This window comes from Orcinus orca, chromosome 8 (genome assembly GCF_937001465.1).
Source record: "Orcinus orca chromosome 8, mOrcOrc1.1, whole genome shotgun sequence".
NCBI lineage: Eukaryota > Metazoa > Chordata > Mammalia > Artiodactyla > Delphinidae > Orcinus > Orcinus orca.
Window position 1 is genome coordinate 65,442,207 of NC_064566.1, and position 22,338 is coordinate 65,464,544.

The window sequence follows — 22,338 nt, forward strand, 5'->3', positions numbered from 1 at the left end:
CACAACTACCCCAGTACACAGGAAGGGAGTTTGGACTTTTAATTAAAAAGAGTTGGCCTTGGGTTCAATTTTTGCTCTGTCACTAAGTAGCTACAGTATTATGCAAAAAAAATCACTTTCTCTTTCCATACCTGTTCTCTAACTTAAAAAATGGTAACTTTATCAGACTGTGTTATGGGATAAATGAATCAAGTAGAAAATTAATGACATATAGTATAAACGACCATGTTTTAACACACAGAATAATAGAATCTCAATTAAACAACATTTGGTTGTCAGGAAAGGGAGTTACCAAAAGGACAAATAATCCAACTCCCTCATCTCCCAGCTGAGGTTTAAGTTCATTTTTCCAGATCCCCTCCACGTGGTTATGTATACCAGGCTTGTGCACAGGAGTTACCAAGAATTTAACTCACTACCTCCTAAGAGAGGCAATTCTTTCACTGAATGTGGAAACAAAATTTTGGACAGGAATCTTGAGTTGTGAGACCCAACTTTGTTAACAATCATGTACAAGTAAGGCCAAATTACTTGTCCATACTGTTTCCTCAAATGTAAGATAAAGGAGTTATTAAATGCTTACCTAAGACACTTCACACTGTTAACACAATGTTAACATTCTATAGAGCTAACAGTAGTTTTTGTGTCTGAATTATCATCATGACCATCTGAAAAGTCATCTCAACTCTCAACACTATTCAACCCCTGAAGAAACAAAATGAAATCCCCTTAAAAAGTACTCAGTAGTGCCCATACTGACATTTCTCATCTTTCCAAACTAAATTGTTATCTTGATATAATCACAGTTAGTTGAAAAGGTGTGATGGAAAAAGTGTGTTCCCACTTTTTAGAAGGTAAACTAAACACATAGACTATGAATCACATTCAAGGTCTTTCAACCAAAGCTTGTTATCAACTTTTTAAATAACTGATGGAAAAACCGTATCATAACCTGAAAGTTAGACGATATTTTAATGATGTCACATTACTAGTACCACTTACTGGTACATTTTTCCCCCAGAGCATCACTGAGATGTTTTTTTGGCTAGAAAAAATTAGCATTCCTTTATCATTAGGTGGAAGTAACAAATTCAAGAACCAGTGCAAACACAAAAGGGAGTTGGGTGTGAATAGCATTTTACAATTAATCAAGGGAGGCATTTTGGCATCTCATTTTTATAAAGAAGCAAAACTGTGAAAAATTACAAGTGCCTGCTACTGATCCACATGCTATATATTCATTAAGTGTGAGCTGGATACTACTTTAACACAAATACACTCATTCACCAAACAGTCTTTGAGCCCCTACTATGTGCTAGGCACTCTGACAGGCCCTGGGCACGTACAGTGGAGTTTCAACTAAAGCCAGCAAAAACTGTGAAGTGTGAAAATCCTGTACGTCATCCATAAAGCACAGTATGTATGGTTTGTGCCAACTGGTAATTCCTTTCCTCAATGAAACTGAGCTGTATCAAGAGGAAGCATGTAATAATGGAATATATGCAAGTGTCTGACTACTTAAAGCATCCAAACTTTCAGGAAGTTATCAAACCTCTAGCTTTGAACCAGAAGTATGGGTAAAGCATTTTAAATGTTCTTTCTTGCCCACAGCAATTATTCCATTGAAATCTCAATAATATTAATGCACGTTAATACATTTATCTTGTTTTGATTTTGAAGTTTAAACATTGTCGTAGTATCCTATTTGGGAGGGGCAGTTCAAGTTTAGTCATTGGGGTGAAAACGCTTATCCTGGACTCTACCTTGAAGGTATTTATTATTGCACATGAATTTGTGGTTAGGTAGGTAACGTTTATAGTTTCAGTTAGGATATATTGTATGATTGAAATTGACTGTGGGTCAGGAAGGCAACTGTGTGGCTCTTCACTGGGTGCTCTCACATAGTTGAGGTCAAGCGGTCTAAGACGGCCTCATCTGGAAAACCTGGCAGCACTCATCCTTCACAAGGTGATGACAGGGTTCTAAGACAGACAGACTAGGAAAAAAGTCTTCATTTCCACCAAGTTCTACTGACCAAAGCAGTCACATGGCTAGTGCCACATGAGAGTGGAAGGGAACTATTAAGTTACAAAGCAAAGGGGTCATCAATGGAAATCATCAGAGCCAAAGCAATGGATCTGCCACACCCCTAAACAGGCAAGCACCACAGACTCTGTACTATCATGGGCACATGTACCAAGGTTTCCCAATGTATGGAGGCAAAGGACCCCTTAAATTTTCTTAGAGCAGAGACAGTGGCAACTGGACTGTCTCCTTTACAAAGAACACAATTTTTTCTTCTCAGTTACTGCACGCTCCTTTCACAGCTGCAGAGCTAGAGTGGTTTGTATTTTTTTCTTTTTTTGTTTTCATACATTTAATCTCCTTGCCTTGAAGGCCTGGACAATATGTGTGCATGATATAACAAGCCACCATAAATATATAGTCCTGTAGCCTACGGAAAAACATAAACCAAGGAAATGCAAGTGGAGGAGATTAACCTTGAAGCTGAAACCCAAGGCTTCTCGTGCTTGTGCTCTCCTCTGAAATTCTGCGATGCCACACACGTTCTCAAAGGAACATCTTGTGTTAGCTGCCAAGAGGACTGAGAGACAAAGTACTGCACGTTTAGGTATAATGTAAATGGGCAACGTGGGGGAACAAAAAGCTTTTTTGAAAATAAGACAATGTCTTTTTATAGACCTCAATGCCTGTGTGAAAGCATTTGGAAATTTCCATACTCTTCAAGAAAGAAGAATATCAACTGAGTGAAAAAAGGTAATTATGCAGACATGGGCGTAAGTTTGAGATACTCAGGTAGGGTGATCTAGGGCTAAAGAGAACTGTCCCAATCCAGCCATAGAAAGAGGCTCTAGTGAGAACTGGTATTGTCATTTCATGGGAAGTCCCGCAGGGGCTTCCTGAAGGGCCAGACAACAGAAACCCAGGCATCACCTTGGGGACTTCCACAGTACCCAGCAGAGCTGTACCTTGTTACTCAAGCACTTTTCTGATCCTGGAGGTAAATTTTACCTTGTAAAACTTCCTACTCCACCGCTCCTATGCCGATAAATTTTAAGACATAATACCATGTAACCTCACTAGCCACTTACTCGCTGAGGATCCAAGCAATATAAATACCCCTTGATTAAACCACATAAAACAATAAACCAAAAAGCATTTCTTCCAGTCTTCAATGTTTGTATTCAAAGTTTGTTCTCTCCTAAATTCTGGTGGTATCTTCCAAATATTTTGCCCAAATTTGTCAACAAAATTTCTATTGGCCTATTTTTGAAAAAAATAATTAAATTTGCCTGAATTTGGCAATAAGTTTTTATTGACTTTTCTTGCCCACAAATAGAATATTTTCTCTTAATTATTATGTTGCCTATGCTAAACACTACAGTTTAATTATTATTAATTATTTAATTATTAATTATTATGTTGCAATAGGTGGTCTATGCTTGTAATATACAACTTCAAATGTTTGCATGTAGAAATTATATAAAAGAAAGTCTCTTCCATTCCACCCTATTCCTTAACTCCTTAGAATTCCTACCCAGAAGGAGCAACTGTTATCAGTTTTGCTCTTCTCTGAGAACAATTCTATGAATATTCAATCAAACGATTTTTACAAACTCCATTTTATACAAATAACATACCATTTACATAGAACTGTGCTTTGCTTTTTTTCACTTAAAATGATCTTGGAGATCATTATGATCTCATTACCTACAGAGTGTCTCATTCATTTTAATAGCTACCTAATAATATACTTTACGGATGCATTATAATTTATTTTATTGTATCACTCAGTATAGGGATATAATTAGGTTGGAAAAAACATTAAATTAGTAAGAGTCAAAGGTCATGATGATGAGTTTCTCTTTGAACACAATCTTGGATTAGCATCTCCTACAGACTGACCAAGGCCTACTCTTCTGAAGCTGGATGGAAGTTCCTAATGAAATTTATGATTGATCTGAGGTAAACCAAACATAGCTTCATCCTTGGTCTCTTGCAAACATGTTTTTTTACTTTCTCACCTTCTCATATTTCCTCATGCCCTTTACTGGAAACCCATGCCTTCTTAATTTTCACCAGTTGTCAGTATTCTTCCTATTAAAATTCCACTGTCAAATTCATTTCCTTCTCTAAGACTTCCACCATGGCCTCCATCACCATAGAGCAGGATGTGATTTTTTTCTCCTTCAATTTACTTGAGAAACATTTGTAACTCCGTGTCATCTTGAATTATGGTTATGGAAGTATTAGTGCGTGCTCCATCTCCTTTGCCAGACTGCTTGCCCATTGAGGGTGGTAATGTACAAAACATAGGGCTGTCCTTCACAGGACTATTAGAGCCTTTTGTATATTTTGACTTAATAAATATGTGCTGCATAAATATATATCCTCTGGGTGTGATTCTATTGGATTCTGCTGAATTAGAATAGGGCACTGAATTAGCAGTTAGTAGCTGTGAGCCCTCCTCCTACCTCTGAAGTTGCTATCAGGTAGTTATTGGATGAAGTATATAAACTCTTAAAACATTCGTATTTTAAAAATGGAATAAAATATCTGGACTATCTAGATCACTGCTTGTTGTGAGAATCAAATGAAATAGTGGTTTTATAAGAAAACTCTCAGCATTAGGAAAAAAAATCAAAGGTCTCCTAGTCCAATGACCTATCCATTGATCAAAATCTCTATATATCAACATCTTTGTACGTAAACCATAAACTTATGTATGAAAATTTCCAGAGGCATAGAAGTATCAATCCAGTATAGAAGGCCATTTTATGTTTGTGCAGCTCTGAATATTGTTAAGAGTGGCCATACAGTGAAATCCATGTTATGTCACTTGATAATGAAAAGTTTGCTATATCTAATTGGTGACAGGCTCCCAATCTCTGAAGTAGTCTTACTCTGGTCATTTCATTAATTTCCCAATAACTCAATCCCACTTTTACAAGATTAGATTGTTTGGAACACAGTGACAGTATTATTGCAGAATTTAAAAATCTCAACTGAGATTTGAACCTCAGGAACATTCGAATCTCAGCTCTTTCACTTAATTCTTGACATTAGGCATGTGGCTTACATTTTCTATGCTTCAGTTCCCTCATTTGTAAAGTGGGGATCAAAACATAATCTATCTCATAGGTTTGTTTGTTTGAGTACTATCAATAAATATCTTTATAGAATATATATATGAAAAAAACCTTTTCATAGTGCCTCAGTAGTTGATAGCTATAATTAACTTTCAATGTTATTCTCAGGTCTATTGATCCAACAGAAATGACTTTGTATAACGTAACAATGTGTCCATATTGGCTATATTGGATGAAATATACTTACACAAGAGATTAAATGATCTGAATATATTATTATTTGATTTTATTTTAAGAAATAAAAAATTTTAAAAAACAGAAAAGAATTAATTAATTAAAAAAATAAAGTAAAAATCTCAACTAATCCTAACAATGATCTAATGAGCTATACAAAGTCTTGTGTACTTTCTTCGGTAGACTGTAGTGTTTAGCATAGGCAGTATGCTGTCCTAGAAAGAGTGCTACATAATGAGTAAGCTCACAATTTGGGTATCTTAACCTCTGTAGGTGAAATCAAACCTATCCCAAACAGCGTTGGTTGAGAACTAACAAATAATGTATACAAACGCATTTGAAAAGCACCATCAACAATAATCAGGGCTGATACTATTATTATCTGGTATAGAACCTCAGTCATATTTTCCTTCCTCACTATGATTTCCACATAAAGAAGCAATAAATTTCAAAGCAAACTAATGATGAATTATTAAAACTTATACTTCCTGAGAATGTTCTATACAAGGATAGAACTAATTCATACACATCTCCATTTCAGATTTAACGATACACTCTATTGAAAAATAGTTGTAAGACTAAACCGTTTGGTAATTTTCTATTATAACATACCTGGGCCAGAACTGGCTGCCTGCAGGCCTTATGTGTATGTATGTGTACCTCCCTTTAACTATCAGAAACTCTCAGGTACTCAGAGCAAACTTACAGTGTTAAAACGTAAAGAGTTCAAAGAAGATCTAGAAATCTTAAAAATCCCTATCATTGTTATAGAAGATGTACAAATAATGTAACACGTAAACCAAAAAAAAGTATCCATTTTGCCAACTGATGGTCGCATAATCACTCATGTTAGCTTATATCTATTTTGCTCTAGACATCTGCCATCCCGTCCCTTCTTATATAACTGAGCCACTCAAAAGATCTCAAATAATTAGGACAATTTTAGCCCTCCAAAACTTGAAAGTTTAACTGGGAAGCTATCAGGTGCACAAGACATACTCGGTGTAAAGAAAACTTACCTTCTGTGTGCACCGCTGACACATAGGTCCAGTTGTACCTCTTCACTATGTCCACCATGGCCCGTGCCTGCTGGGCATCTGAAGGCACGACCCTCATGAAGTACTTGAACAGAGTTTTGTCGCTCAGATCCATGCTTGTTGCTGAGTAAGCAATTTGAGGTATGTTGAAAAGCTGGAGCAAGTTCTGGACCTGAATGGCCACAGAACTGGAGCCAGGCCCGATGACCCCGACTATGGGCTTCTTGGAGCGGAAGGAAGAGGAAGAGCCATCCACACAGCGCACCAAGCCTTCTTCTTCTTCTGAAGAAATGAGGGAGTCCCTTATAAACTCAATGCTCTGCTCTAGGGCCACGGCCGAATGCCAGCAGGAGTCCCTGATCTCACAGCCCAGGGTGATGTTGGGCAAGAGCGTGGGGTCTGAGTTGATCCTTTCCAGGGTGTGCAGCATGGCCTCCACCCTCTGAATGCCATACTGTTCACGAACTGCCCCACACTTCCGCTCATGAACTTTGTCCACAGTGGGCTGGTGGTGGACAGAAAAGAGAGCCCCGATAATGATGTCACCAGGCATGTGAGCCACCACCCTCCTCTCACTGGACTGTGCGCTCCCACGGACATCTTCTTTCAAAAGCAGGACTGACAGGATCAACAGAAGGACCATTTTAGGAAAGGAGTTCAAGCTAATAAAGACAGCATGGTGGGGAAAATTTAGGCGAGTTCTGAGAGAGAGAATCCGGTGATGTCCTATGGTGAGCCGCAAACCAAAAAATCAGCCAGTGATTTAGATGTGCTCTCTAAAGGACCACCATGTCCCCAGGGACCATTTAGTTAGATGCATCCATATGTGATCACGATCTTCAAAACCTGGGGGAGAAAAAATAGAATGGGGATTTAGCAACGTAAGTGCAACCGGATGGGGAAGCTCGAACAGTCTATGCTAATAGAGAAAGAGAGGTCTTTCTGATGTAGGTAACTTGAGAAAAAGAATCCAAAAATCTTTCTGACTCTTCTTTGCCTGTCTCCTTTGTGATTCTGTGATTTGATAAAAGCAGCTGATACAGCTTCTTGATCCTACCTGGCTTAGGTTAATATTTTTTTCATTTGCTCATCTGGAGTACACAAAACCAAATCTCATGTGTGGGAGGCCCAACTATACTCTGACACGAAGGTGAGGGAAAGCACCTAAAAGAAGTATGCCATGAACAGAAATCTTCAAAAAAACCCAAAATATTAGACATTGGTGATCCCAATAATAACGACGGTATTTTTGTTTGTTTGTTTTAGAAATGCTCTTTGTGTCCTTCCAAATTTTCAGCAGTAAGCATGTACTGATTATGCAATTAAAAAATAAAGTTACTTTAAAAAAAGCCTACAAACCCCATCTTCAAATGCAATGTAAAGCAAGTTGAATAACATTCCCAACAAGTATTGAGCTTAGTTTCCATACAATATAGACCAAAGACAAATGAGGTCAGATCAGTATTTTCACGTTAAATGAACTATAGGATAGAAGAGGGTTGGAAGATTACAAAGTAAAATGCCCCCAAAGGCATACAAAGGCATAGTGTACTGGTACCAATTTTTGCAGAAAAGAATATTCAGGTTCAAATTCCAGTTCTGCTACAAATAACTATTACTAAATTGTTTAACCTCTCAGCACCAGAATTTTGTCATCTGAAAAATGGGGATCATATGTGCTAGGCTGCCCTTATGGGAATCAATATAAGATACCAACTGTGCAAATGTTTTGTATATTGAAAACGGATATATATATTCAAGACATGATTTTTTTCTGTTATTAAATTTCCAAGGGCCTTCTGTGGCTAGGTGGTGAGGACAGAAAATTCTCTGGCAACACACTCAGTTCTCCAGAGTCTTCAAAGTAATTACAGAGTCTTGTAATAAAACTGACAGTAATCAGTCCTTTACCCTGATCCAGGAAAAATTTCCACATCATGAAGATTCAAAGGGCTGGAGGGATGCATATTTGGAACTATACGTCCAAGTAGAAACTTAGTATAGCTATGAATATAGTCATCTATTTTAGTTTAAACTCCTGCGGAAGAAGAAAATTTTGTCCCAGGTTGCCTACAGCAAATTCTAGCATGATTTGTAAAAGAGAACTGACAAATTAGTGATCTGGGTTATTTAAAGGATTGTTTAAGAGACTTATTTTGTAAGTTATTAGCTCTGCCAGCCAAAGATCTCAAGTTGTTTTAAAGTGACTCCCTAAGCATCACCTTTCAAAGACAGGTGATGTTGCTTCAGGAGTTTATGCAATTATGATGTTTCTTCAAGAATACCAATGGTTTTCAAGACTCATCAGATCTGCAAAAATTCTAGTCCAGACACATAATGAATATAACCTGAATCACATTTCTAATCACTCTCACCCTCATTTTCACCATTTCCTTCCACTGTTTCCAATGGCAACAGAGAAATGCTCCCTCTGTACAGTGCCAAACACTAAAACACACACACACACACACACACCTCATCAAATAGCTACATGCTCCAGAGTAACTAGATTTTTAGCAATATTTAGGGGAAAAATCAGCTTTGGTATGGAAGTTGGCATTGTAGACAAAGGGGAAGGAAACAAAGACATATTAATTTTCTCGTTGGGAAATTATCTGAATATTCTCAAGCTTTCCCTTCACTTTACTTAGACCAAAGACTTGGGGACCAATGCTTATTATCATGGTCATGTGAATTCTACTTCAGACAAAAAAAAATCTGAAGTAAAAGGAATCACAATTTCTCATTAAATCCAGAATGTTAGTAAGCAAATCCAGTAACAAAACAGGACTCATTTTTATTATGTAAGAGCATCAAAGCGACATGAGAGACTAGAAGTGGCCCATCAAACTGATGAACCTAAAATATCGATCTCATGCATTTTATGTTAGAGTTATTTCCAGCAAGCCCCATGTACTGAGAATATATATTGATACACACACACATACACACACACACACATACATATATATATATGTAACTTCCTATGATAGGCTAAATTAATTACTTAACTCATTCAACAAATATCTATTAACTACAGAGTGGCAAAGACTAATATAACAAAGAAGTACAGTGATGTACATTGATAATTACCATCATTATCTTTCATTGAGCACCCATCATACACCAGGCGTTTATTCACTAACTCATTAATCATATATTTATGGCCTGCCTATGCTATGACTCTCTCCTGGGAATCAAATATTCAAGAGAAAACAGGGTATACATGCTCCCTATACTCATGGGGCTTACAAATCAGTACTCTAAAACAGTGGTCCCCAGCCTTTTTTGGTACCAGAGACCGGTTTCCTGGAAGACAATTTTTCCACGGAAGTGGGGGTGGGGGGTGGGGGGGGATGGTGATTCAGGCGGTAACGCAAACAACGGAGAGCAATGGGGAGCGGCAATGAAGTTGCACTTGCTCGCCGCTCACCTCTTGCCGTGAGGCCTGGTTCCTAACAGGACGGTCTGGTACCAGTCCAAGGCCCAGGGGTTGGGGATCCCCGCTCTAAAAGGTGACTTGAACTGGAACCTGATGAATGCAAAGGACAATAAAATGAAGAATGAAGTCATGCGAAAAGTGTGGCTAGAGCATAAATAATGAGCACAATTATGGTACAAAATGAGGTTGGAAAGATACGGAACGGCCAGACCATGTAGGATCTTGTAGGCTCTTAAGGAATTTGGAGCTTAAGTGCAACAGAAAGCCACTGAGGAAGTGTAAACAAATGACTGGCACAATCCAATCTTAGAAAAGATTCTCCTAGCTCCTCATTGTTCTGGATAATGGACTTGAGAAATCTGAGACTCTTATAATACTCTAGGTAAGAGATGATAGTGGCTTGGCTATGATTGGTGACAGTGGATATGGAGAGAAGTGGACACAGTCAGATATCTTTTGCAAGTAGAATCAACTGGACTTGCTGACGGACTGGATGTGGGTAAGGTAGAGAGGAATCAGTGTCTACTCCTAGGTTTTGAGTCTAAGAAACTAGTATATTCTGGTATCATTAAAAGGGATGGAACTGACTGGAACAGAACCAGATGGGCTCAAGGGAAAACAATGATTTTCTTTTGAACATGTTAAATTTGAGATGCTTTGGAAGCATCCAGGTATAGCTGTCAAAGAGGAAGGAAGATATGTAAGCATGGACCGAGAGGAGTGTTTTGGCTTAAAGATGTAAACTGGGGGTCACCAATATATAAACCCTTTGAAATGAATAAAATTACCTAGAGAGCAAGTATAAATAAAGAAAAGGTGGGGCTGAAAAGTAAGCCCCACAGAGAGGTAAGGCTGTGGGAAAGCCAGCTAAGGAAACAGAGACAGCTCAGAAAGTAAGGAGAGAAAGCAAGAACATGTGATATCAGAGATGCCAAAAGAGAATGTCCTGGGCATTTTATAGTTGCAGACATATGCAAGGCTTTCATGCTTCTCGTTCCCCCAGAAGATATTATATTCTATGTGCATTGTGTATCTGCGTCTGTATGTGGGTATGTCTGTATGTGTGGTATGTGTGTGTCAATAATCCTTATAACAACCCTGAGATGTAGGTATTATTTTATTCTATTTTTCTAATGATGTAATGGGTTTTAATAACTTAAAAACAAGCCAATCATGGAATGATGGAGCTAGAATTCATGTCTATGCCTAGTGACTCCATAACATACTCTTATTATCATCTTTTGTCACCTTACCACCCCTTCTGCCAAGAGAGGTATTTCCAAAGTCCATGAAAACTGAGAGGGGCCACCCAAACACAGTTTGAACTTTCAAGGGAGCTAGAATCTAACCGGAGTTTGCTTAAAAAATAGAGAGTGATGAACATTTCAGGAAAAGAGATGATTCATACCTAGAAGGTACAAATGTGTATGACTATCTGGCACAAATATATTTTTATTGCCCTGGCATCCCCTACTAGATTATGACCTGCCACATTATAAATCAATGATTGTTTCATAATCTGCCTTGAATACACACAGTGACTATATTTTATTGATACTAGCTATGAAGCTCAGATACCTGGAAAGTATATTCTGAAATTATGACTTAGAAATTTGACAGAATTGTGCTACAACTCAGATTATTATAAGGTTAAACAACAAGTCATCCCACGTGCTCCCAAAATACAAGAAATCAATACAGCATAAATTCTAAATAGACCAACAGAGTATACCCTAGCTCTATCAGCATCGCTCATTTGTTCAGTAAGTCTTTATTAAGTAACTGTGCTGTACTAAGCACTCTTCTAGTCCCTGAGGATTCAATTATGGGCAAGGCAGACACAAATTCATGCCCTCATGGAGCCTGTAATCCAAGGTGGTTTGTCAGACTATAAATAAGATAAGGAAATAAAATATTGTATGCTATACAGTAATAAGTGTTAAAGAGAAACAATAAGCCAGGGAAGGAAGATAGAAAGTATGAGGGATATGGAAAAAAATTTTAATAATGTAGCCAAAGAAGTTTAAACTGTAAAAGTAAAATTGGGTAAATAACTAAAAGAAGTAAGAGAATGAGTCATGCAAATAACAAGGGAATGAACACTCCAGGTTAAAAAAAAAAGTAAATGCTAAGTCCCTGAGGCAGGTTTATGCTTAGTGTGTTGAGAAACAGCAAGGAGGCCAGTGTGACTGCAGTGAAGTAAAAGTGGGGAGAGAGGAAGAAGGGAGGTTTGAGAGCTAGTATGATGATCAAAGCCTTTTTGGACTTTGAAAGACTTTGGCTTTAACATTGTGTGAGAGTGATTTTCTGGAAGAGTTTTCAATAGGGGAGGGACACACAATGACCAACTTTTCAACAAGAATAAGGGCACAAAGGCAGAACCAAGAAAGCAATTAGGAAACTACTGCAATAATTCAGGTGAGAGAGATGACAGAGGCCTGGATCAGGAAGATGGTAGTATAGGTAGTGAGAACTAGTAGGATTCTGAATATATCTTGAAGATAGAGTGAAAGGGTTTGCTGTCAGATCTGACTTGGACTGTGAAGGAAAGAGAAGGATCAATGAGGACACTAAGGTTTTCAGTCTGAGCAAATAAAAGATGGTACCATGTTGACTGAGGCGGAGAAAACTGTGGAGGAGCAGATCTGGGTGGAGATAACCGAAATTCAGTTTTGATACACCAATTTTTAATTCTTGTTAGAAATTCAAGAAGAGATATTTAATAAGCATCTGATATAAGAGGTTGAAATTCTGGAGAGAGGTCTGCATAGGAGATATAAATAGAGGAGGCATCAGTATGTAGATGTTCTTTTTTGTAAAACATAAAACTGGATGAAATCATCTAGGAATTGGAAAGAGAAAAACTAGTTCTGAGACTGAGGCCCGGGGAATTTCAATGTTTAAACTCCCAAAGACCCAGAGACAAGGAAAAACCAGCAAAGGAGACTGAAAAAATGTTTGAACAGAAACCTTATCTTGTAAAGTGTATGTGTGGTGGGGAGGGGGATGAAATGTAAAGTATTCAAGTTCTATTAAAGCAAAAATAAAAACAGATATGGCTGTGTTTTCACAAGAAATATTATGAGTGTGTGTGTATGCACGGTCGGGAAACATACACAGTGGCATTAATGAGATGTCCTCTGGGTGATGGGAATATGCATAATTTTTCATTTCTTCTTTGCTTTTATCTGTGCTTTCTAAGTTTCTGAATTTCTACTAGCAAAGCTATTTGTTATTTGTGATGTTTTTTTAAATGTGGGATTGAGGGATCTACTTTCTAAATTTCTGCCCCAGTCTCTCTTATGGTCATCTCCTCTCAATCTGTCCCTCCTTGGAAGTCTGCTAGTCAAGTTAAATTTGGGTCTCCTTTAGGTATTCTGAATATATCTTGAACCCCTTTGCCCCAGTGGTTCTGTTCACGCTGCTTCTTAGCCCTGATATGCTCTTGTTTCATGGCCTTAAGGCAGAGTTTTTAAGAGCATGGGCTTGGAGTCAAGTAGACTCGGGTTTGAATCCTGGCACTGCCATCTGTTGGCTGTGTGCCCTTGATCACCTAGCTTCTCTGAGCCTAACTGGAATGAGACTAGTACCTACCTCAAAGAGTTTTAATGAGGATTGAATGAAGTAATATTTTTCAATAGGCCCTTTATAAAAGCTTCCCAGGTCCCTCACCTTGCAGTATGTGCTGTATTCTAAATGCAAGTGGCATTTTTGTCCATACTTTTTAATGTTATTTATTAAGCTAATATTATAGCTATTTATACATGTTTTGTCTTCCAATAGACTTCAAACTCTTTAAATATTAAATCTGTGCCATACGCAACACCTAGTATTAACAGATATTCAATAAATCCTGCTGAATGAACAAATAAGTAAAGGGAGTTGCCGGCACTTCGCTTTCTGGTCAGTTACTTGATTGAGGTGTAAAGATAGTGCCCCCTGCCTCACTGTGGAAAACTGGAGAATGGATATTGAAACTCAAATGGGTCCAGGCAAGAGGGGACATCAAAAAGAGAAGTACGGACTAACAAAGTAGGAGGGAGAAACCTTTGGTGTTCCCCATGGCTTTTTGATATATTAAGGAAAATAGCATCATAGAACTAGAAAGAGTCCTATAGATGATTCAGTTTAACTGAGACCCACGGAGAATAAATGATTTTTAGCAGGCCTAGGACCAGAACCGAGAAAATATCGTCTCAAAACCCAGATTTAATCACACCCTGCAACTTGGTGTCTGTTCTTCTACAATTTTCTAAGCATATAACCTTTAATACATAGATTTTTTATTTAAATGGAATATTAGTATGAAATCTATATTGCAATATACTTTTATTCTCTACATAATGTATTATAAATACCTTTTGAGATTAGTTCATTTTGATGATGGGGATAACAATAAGAATAATTAAAATTCACAGAGAGCTTACTATGTTCTAGGCACTGTGCTTAGCGTTTCACACGAAACGTCATTTAACTATCATTTAAAAAAACTGTAAGATAGATCATGTTATGTATATTTTATACTTGAAGTATCTGGGACTCAGAGAGAGAACAGTTTGGCTAAGATTCTAAAGCAAGTGAGTAGCAGAGCCAAGATTCACACTTAGAGCTTCTATTTCTTTTTAACAGTTGCATAGTATTCAATTATATGAGTGCACAAAAATTTATTTAATTACTCCTTATTTTTGGATATTTAGATTGTAGATTTTACTACTATCATCAACAACGTTGCACTTTAATTAGTTTTAAAACTATTTCTATAGGACAAATGCATGATATTGCTGGCATGAATCTTCCCACATTTTACAATCTATTAATTTAGATTGTAAAAGGTGGCATTAACTTCACTCTCAGTCCCTTCTCCTTAAGCTTGTCAATTCTGGGTACCACACAGTGTTCTTTCCATAAGAACCTGCTTTCTGTTGCTTGTATACAAGTTCATGAGTGAGGCCATTTCTCCTTAGATATCTCACCAGGAGGTTCATTCATTCATTTAACAAAAGTCTGGTAGAAAAAAAAAAAGGAGGGGGAATAGTAAAACCATATTATTTTATTTTCAGTGTACGGAGCCTTTTCCCATTTACTCCTATTTCAAACTAAAACAAAATTACCACTAAGAAAGTCTGATTATCCCCATTTCATATATCAGAAAATAGAGTCTCCAAGATAATTATTTGCTTTAGGTTATAACTCTGATGTGGTAGGTGTTAGAGGTTGGTAGCTATGTTTTTTAATTCATCATATATAGGTGAATATATATATTCTATACATGTATATTCTTGCATAGATAATGGGAAGAAATTAATACAATAATTTTTAAAAGCTTTCAAAATGTTATAGATCTATGATCTAAAAATATGGAGTACTTTAATTCAATCAAAAGTAGTAAATGATAGGAGTTTATATAAATAGTATAACTTATATGGTATTTTGATTTAGGGTCCTATTTTCAGAAGCACTAGGCTACTTTATTCAATGTTCTATATCATATACTTTGGGTTCATAGCATAATAAAATTAATCACTACCCCATTATAAAAAAATAATATATATTTAATATGCATGAAAGTTCTGGGCCTCAGGTAATCATACAGTCCCATACTGGATCCTAAATGAATAATAAGAAGAAGTATTGGTGGGTAGAATTTACCATAAATGACAACTTACATAGTAATCAGATTCACAGCTTGCATTGTCTTTTATTTTCAACAATCTTCTCAAACACTGACCATCTTTCTGGCACAAATTTCTCTTATATAACTTAATCCCCACACAAGCAAATCATACAGCTCAGGACATCAACACTAAAATGATTCCTTCTGCCTGAGCAACAGCCTCATCACATATAGGGGTGTCAATGTTGCATATACCATGGATGGCTTTGATACATTTCCCTGAAAACCAGTGCATCCGAAAGATAAGAGACACTCTGAGGTATAATGATACCGAGAGCGTTATAGTCCGAGCTCCACTGTTGTATCTATCTCAAGCACACATCTGTGACCCTGTAAACAAGAAAGTCCAGCACCCCCTCCATTTAGCCCAGGACAAAAAATATGCCATATTTTAACTGAAACCTCCTTAAAGCAAAAAGGGGCCATAAAATAACATTGTACAAAAGTGAAATCTATAATTTTGTGCGTTAATTAAAAGGTGCTGGCAGTAGAATAAAGCTCACTAAATCATTGTAAATCATTACACGATTGGTTTAGTAGTCCATGAAGACCTAAAACAGCCTTCTACAGCAAAGCAATAAAAATGATGTAATCCACCGTTAACTAGTCTCAATTTAATTATCATGCAGGGATTCTAAATTTCTTCCCATTTTGCAGCCTTCAGCTGCTTTCTTTTTATTTATGGCATACCTCCCAAGACTGTAAGGCATTATGGTGCATATTATATTGCCTATCATCAGGTGCTTGAAAATGTGGTTTTGCATTTTTAACTCAATCTCTAGTTACTTATTAATAGCTGATATTTATTGAGTGCCTACTTTGTGCTAAATAATATATAAGCATAATTTAATGTAAGTTTCACAACAACCCTGAGGGGTAGGTATGATTACTACCTACATTAAATATCTCTCGAAATTGAGGTTTAGAGGTGAAGAATCTTGCCAGAAGTCTCATACATATAATAAATGGCAGAGTCAGGACATGAATCCAATTTCTCTCCGGCTCCAAAGCTCACACTCAACATAATCAGATGATACTGTTTCCCATCCGACCAAATGGGTTGGTTAGTTAAACCTTATGCACTGGCTGCAAAACATTCTGGAGACTGCTTTCCACTAAATTCTTATGTAATGTCGATCAGCTTCATTCGGAAGCTGTACAAACCAACCAAATAAATATAGGTAACTCTGTCTCGTGGAATCATTTAGATCAGGGCTTCTCAAGCTTAGACCTGTTGATATTTTGGACTAAACAAATTTTTGGTTTGGGGGGGCTGCCATCTTGTGCATTGCAGGATGTTTAGCAGTATCCCTGATCTGCAGATGCCAACAGCACACACCTCCTCTAGTTGTGATGAATAAAAATGTCCCCAGACACTGTCAAATGTTCCTTGCAGGTCAAAGTCATTCCCAATTGAAAACTGCTGATTTACTGAAAACTCATCCTTGTCAAGGTCTATGTAATCATCAAAAAAGAAGATGACTAAGAGTCATCTGGATGTGTCCGTCCCACAAAGCATTTTTTCTGAAATGTCCTAATAATTCTAAGGAGAGTCGTTTGGAGAGTAGTAGGCAAGTAGATTTGCCTTACTCCTTCTTTACATTGCCACTTGTTTCCGGCTCCATCATCTTGTTTTGGAGCTTGGAATTTCAACTTGAGAAATACAGATTAAACTGTCAGAGTCAAAGAAGACATTGCCTTACATTAACTAAGCATAGTTCTGAATATTCACAAATTACAAAAAATAAATGTGAGAAGAGTATCCTATGGTACCTGTCACCGTTTCAAAGGCTATGTGAAATACAAAGTTCAATATAATTTCTTAAAGATAAAGAATAATAACTTTATATAGTAATTTTCACGTTGGTTTTTCAAAATCTTATTTTTAAAAAAGTAATATAATATTATTTACCTTTCTTCTGGGTCTTTAAAGGATTCTACTACATTACCTGTATTGTGTAATACTTTGTATGAAAACAAATTGATTTTTAATATTTTAAAATTATTCTTCTGCAAAATATTATGATGCAACAGGCTACATTATTATTACAGGGCCCATTAGTGCCATTATGACTATGAACTTTTAATTTTCCTCAGAACATTCATGCTCAGAAGTTTAAAGTCAGGGGTCTGTACCTAGAGTTGTAAAAAATAATCATTAGGGAATTATTCTTAGGTCTTTATAAGACCAACAGAATCACATCAACATAAAATACATTTTCTTGCATCTAACTTTTTCCTTTAAATTTCCTGAATAGTTTGACTAAAATGAAAGAAGCTATTTGAAACAGCAATTATGTATCAACCATATGGTTGTTGAGAAGATTAAACTCAATAACATAGGAAACCTAGGAAACATCTGATATTCAAAGGCCTAGATGGGATTAATAGTCATAACGACCGGTTCTGTACTTTTCACTCTGGGTCTGGCACTTGACTTATATTTGTGTAACTAATTCACCATAATCACTCAATGAGGCTAATAGTGTTACAACCTGTTCTTCATTTTAAAAATGAGGAAGAGAGGCAGAGCAATGTTAAGTAACTTGCCCAAGGTTACACAGCTAATGAGCCACAAAGCTGGGATTCAAACTCAGGCAATCTTGTGCAAGGGTCTGTACTCCCAACCACATCACAAGTCACTGGAAACCACAATGAAACAATTCCATGGTGTTTATCTAATAAAATGGAAAAGTTATCTAATATAATGGAAAAAGGATAAGTCTGAGTTCCAAACAAATCAGACATGTGTGTGTGTGTGTATACATACACACACACACGTGTGTATGTGTATAAAATTATATATACATATAATTTTATTTTTCCATTTCCCTGTTACATGACAGTGGAAAGAAACAACCCTCAATTTTAACAACAGAAAAATCACTGCCCTGTATGATTGTTATGAGTATTAAATAAGATATATAATGCTTGGCACGGTGCCTGATGTGCTCAATAAATGATAGTTATTAGAGCAGAGATGAGCCTTGCACCGAGACCTTTCCTTGTTTCCCAAGCAAAGGTACATACACGACTAAAGGTACATACAATTCAAATGATATTAGAACTGATAAAATCTCGATATTTTTTCTCTTGTTTGAGAATTTAAAGAAAATGGAAACAAGCTTATGGCATAATGTTTTTTAGAACTACGTTTTAACCAACTGAGAGAAAGGAATATCAAGAAAATATTTTCTCAGTTACAGATAGTTGAAATGCAAACTCAAAATTTAAATTTTCCTGGGTTATACAAGCACATCATAAACTAAAAAATATTTCTTTTGAGGCTCCTATATTCTTATATTCTCCAAACTCCACGCAATGAAAGTGATGACTAAATGATGCCTCGGGTCTAGGATTAACATTTCTGTGAATATTAAAAATAACACATATTTCTCAATTGTAGAATGGTCCTGCTTTGTAGTAATACACCTTCAGTTTATCCAAATGCCAAACTGATCAGCTTTAGCATATACCAACATATATCAAAAGGAGGTAGTCTTCACTATTTTATGAAGTTAGTTTAAACTCCATCTACCAAAATAACAGCAAAAAGTATAAGGAGGAATAGTTGGATGTGTCTCTTCATCTCATGAGGACAGAAATCCTGGGAGAAATTGGTATACAAATAAGTGCAATATTTTTCACGATTAACTTTATCTTATATTTTTTCTACCTGTAATTTCACCTACGTTTCATTGGCACTTAATTTAGTTTTTCTATATAAAATGCTCTGACAATTCCATAAGAGACAATGTAATACGACTCCCATAAAATCTTCAACATGTTTTGAAGAAATGTAAAAAAACCTTAGAATTAGTAAAATCTTTTAGTCATGAAAGTAAACATGTTTAATGAGATAAATTATTGAATAGGGAACAAAACAATGTCAACAAGCAGAGTATAACCTGAAGATATTATGTAGCTGCTTAAATATTCTCAAAGTCTGTATACTTTGTACTGGTTGGGCATACTACCTACGAGTGAATTTTTCAGCTTTCACTTTGGCATTTGTCATCATGTCCATAATGTGTACCATGATGTGATGGCAGAGGCTTATGTCTACCTATGAAAGTAAAATGAAGAACTGGGCAAGTACTTGAATATTCAAATACCACTCCTCTCCTCCAAATAATCTCAATACGCCCTTTAATAAATGAACATTAAAGAGTTTGGTTTCTTGGATGAATTGGGAGATTGGGATTGACATATATACACTAATGTGTATAAAATAGGTAACTAATAAGAAGCTGCTGTATTAAAAAATAAAATAAAATGCAAAAAAATAATAAACATAAAAGCGAATCACAGGTCCTGTGCACACTGAAGGGGAAGGGGATAATGCAAGGGCAAGGATATCAGGAGGTGGTGACCGTGGAAACTACGTTAGAATCTGTCCATCATAGACTTCCAGTACAATGTTGAATAAAAAGTTCAAGGACAAAAAAACAAACAAACAAGAGTTTGTCTTGTTTTTGAATGTAGCCTACAGCAAAAATATTACCATGGGATAGCAAAGATCTAGGGGGTGCAGTGAAAATACCTAAATTATATATTTTGTCAAGCAGATTCTAAATGACCAGGGAAAGCTTTTCTCTTAAAGAAGCAGTAAAGCAATTATGTAGAAAGTACTATATTCTATTCACATTCTTCAAAAACAAACAAAAAAACCCAAACCTTGTAGGATCTGTCCGGAGTGCTGAAAAGGTTTCCAGTGGAGAAGGCTGGAGGCTGGGTTGTGCATTAACCTGATGAGTTCACAAAGCAGTATTTTCAAGTCCCAACCAAAGATCCTTTGAAACAGAAATTGACATCCATAAAGGACAAAAATAGTCACAACTGATTCTTAAATGTGTAACTGCATGGATATAAGAGAGAAATTAAAGGAGGAAATGTCCTGTGCTCCATGAGAGGAATAAGGATCACAAAGCACACCTAACAAGATGTAGCACACCTGCACACTCCAAAACTCAAAAGGATGTCTAGAATGTTGTATAACTAAGAGGATTCTACAGAAAACCTAAGCTTCGCCCCACGGCAGCTAGGGTGGGGGGCTGCACATAGCACAAAGCAGTGCTTCCCTGGCTGCCTCAAAAGGCCAGCAGTTAGCATGAAGGATACAGATGAGCCCTAGATCAGTCTCAAGGGACGTAGAACAATGAAACAATATGTAGAGAATGAAGAAAGTGGAAGGAAGCCACTGCCTTCCCACTGACCTGTGTCAGTTTCTTAGCGGAAAGTAAAGTGTGGGAGAATCTACCTGCTTGGCCACTCAAGCTTTTGATTCAGCTGAGGCGCATCAAGATGTGCCTGAATAAGCACAGGCACTTGTTAACCTCTCCTCAATTTCCCTTCCCCACAGCGCCCGCTCCGGAGGGAAATGCGGGCAGTTGGAAATCCAGCACCAGTTCCAGAGCCCCCCAGGCTGATTCCTCACTTCCCTCTTCGAAGTCCAAGTGCAGGGTAGACTCTGGTCACCCGGCTAGCTAGTGGGCCTGCCCCGGCTTCTTTCCCCAAGTCGCTGTAGCCAGGGCTCTCTCCTTGGCATGCCGCTCATGCTGCCACTCCGGGGTAACTAGCAGGCTTTGTGTCGGAAGGGAAAGCTACATCCACGGGAGACGAAAGAGCGGGAGGGCGCAGACTGGGGCTCAGAGAGAAGCACGCTAGCCTGAGTGAAAGCGCTGTGCTTTCAGCACCACCCGCTGTCCCCCCTCTTCCCGCAGCAGGCGCCTGGTCACCGCAGCTAACCGATCTACTGGGAAGCGATTCTCCTTCCTCTTCCTCTGCACCTTCGCTTCTCCGAATTCTGAGCCCTCGGGTGGTATGGAGGAGCCCAGTCTGAATTCTAAAAGCACGCACCTGGCCCTCAGGGAGCGGGAAATCGCATCCGAAGGCATGCAGAATCCCCTTCTCAACCCTTGCGGCCATTCCCTCATTTACCCCATTGCTCTCGCCCTTTCTCCCCAGCAGGTTTAACTGAAGCCATCCGCGAATGGAGCGGACTTCATCCTTGAGGTTCTGGCCACCCCCGCTGCTCCACCCTCGTCCCCCTCCCCCAAACCAAACTGTAAGCTCCCAGCAAGCGTATAGCTCATACATTCTTCCCGGGCCCGAGCACACTTGGGTAAACAGGCACTTAGCAAGCTTACCCCCCTGTTGGCGGCGCAGCAGGCAGTGAGGCGCGGTCTAGCTAGCCCCCCATAAAGTTGGGCCGCGCGGATCAGCGGGGCAGAGCCGGCCTCTCCAGTCCCGGGCTCCCCCCCGCGCGAGATGATCTTAAGCTCATCGCCTGCGCTCCGTGCGCGCAGAACAGCAGAGCTGAGGGCGGCGTGTGCAGCAATTCTCCCTGCTACTGAGAAAGGGGAGAAGGGGGGGGAAGGGGAGAGCGCGGAGGAGGGAGGGGTGGTAGTTTGTATTTATAGAGAACAGAGTTCTCAGCGCAACTTTTTGGTGCCACCAAGTGGCACAGTGAGCTCCTTTAGGAACACAGACTTCGGGTCGAATCTGGATGGGTAAGCCAGCTTCACAGCCAGATGCTCACATGGTGGGAGGGTTGGGGGACATCCCCTCGGACTTGAGTTTTCCCATGTGAACTTTCTCATCTCAATGGCTGGGATTCAGATCCGTAAATTCTAAGAATGAGCTTGTATTGAGGGGGAATGTGTACCTGTGCCTCCTTCAGACAAGTGGCAGAGGTGTCAAGGACACTGGGCAGATGCCAGTAGCCTCCTAGGAGTCTAGGAACCCTTGTCTCAGGAAGAATATGTTTCCTTCTCTCTCCTAACCCTTCTGTCCAGATTACAGTATTCTCAAATATCACTCTTAGCTGTCCTGCTATCC

The 22,338-nt window shown here is 38.2% G+C and overlaps 1 protein-coding gene across 6 annotated transcripts in view; it reads right to left on the reverse strand.

The window, feature by feature from the left end:
* Nucleotides 1-22,338, reverse strand: part of GRM5 (glutamate metabotropic receptor 5) — a 555,933-nt gene that overhangs the window by 531,898 nt on the left and 1,697 nt on the right. For 2 of the 6 annotated variants that reach the window (XM_033431913.2, XM_033431914.2), the window contains exons 1-3: nucleotides 21,648-21,829; nucleotides 20,176-20,291; nucleotides 6,365-7,228 (exon numbers count right to left, since the gene is read on the reverse strand). In XM_033431913.2, coding sequence (XP_033287804.1) covers nucleotides 6,365-7,025 — 661 coding nt within the window. In that variant the 5' untranslated portion in view covers nucleotides 7,026-7,228; nucleotides 20,176-20,291; nucleotides 21,648-21,829. Of the gene's footprint in view, nucleotides 1-6,364; nucleotides 7,229-20,175; nucleotides 20,292-21,647; nucleotides 21,830-22,338 lie in introns of those variants that run through there. The other 4 variants (XM_049713431.1, XM_049713429.1, XM_049713432.1 and 1 more) reach the window with 2 other exon arrangements.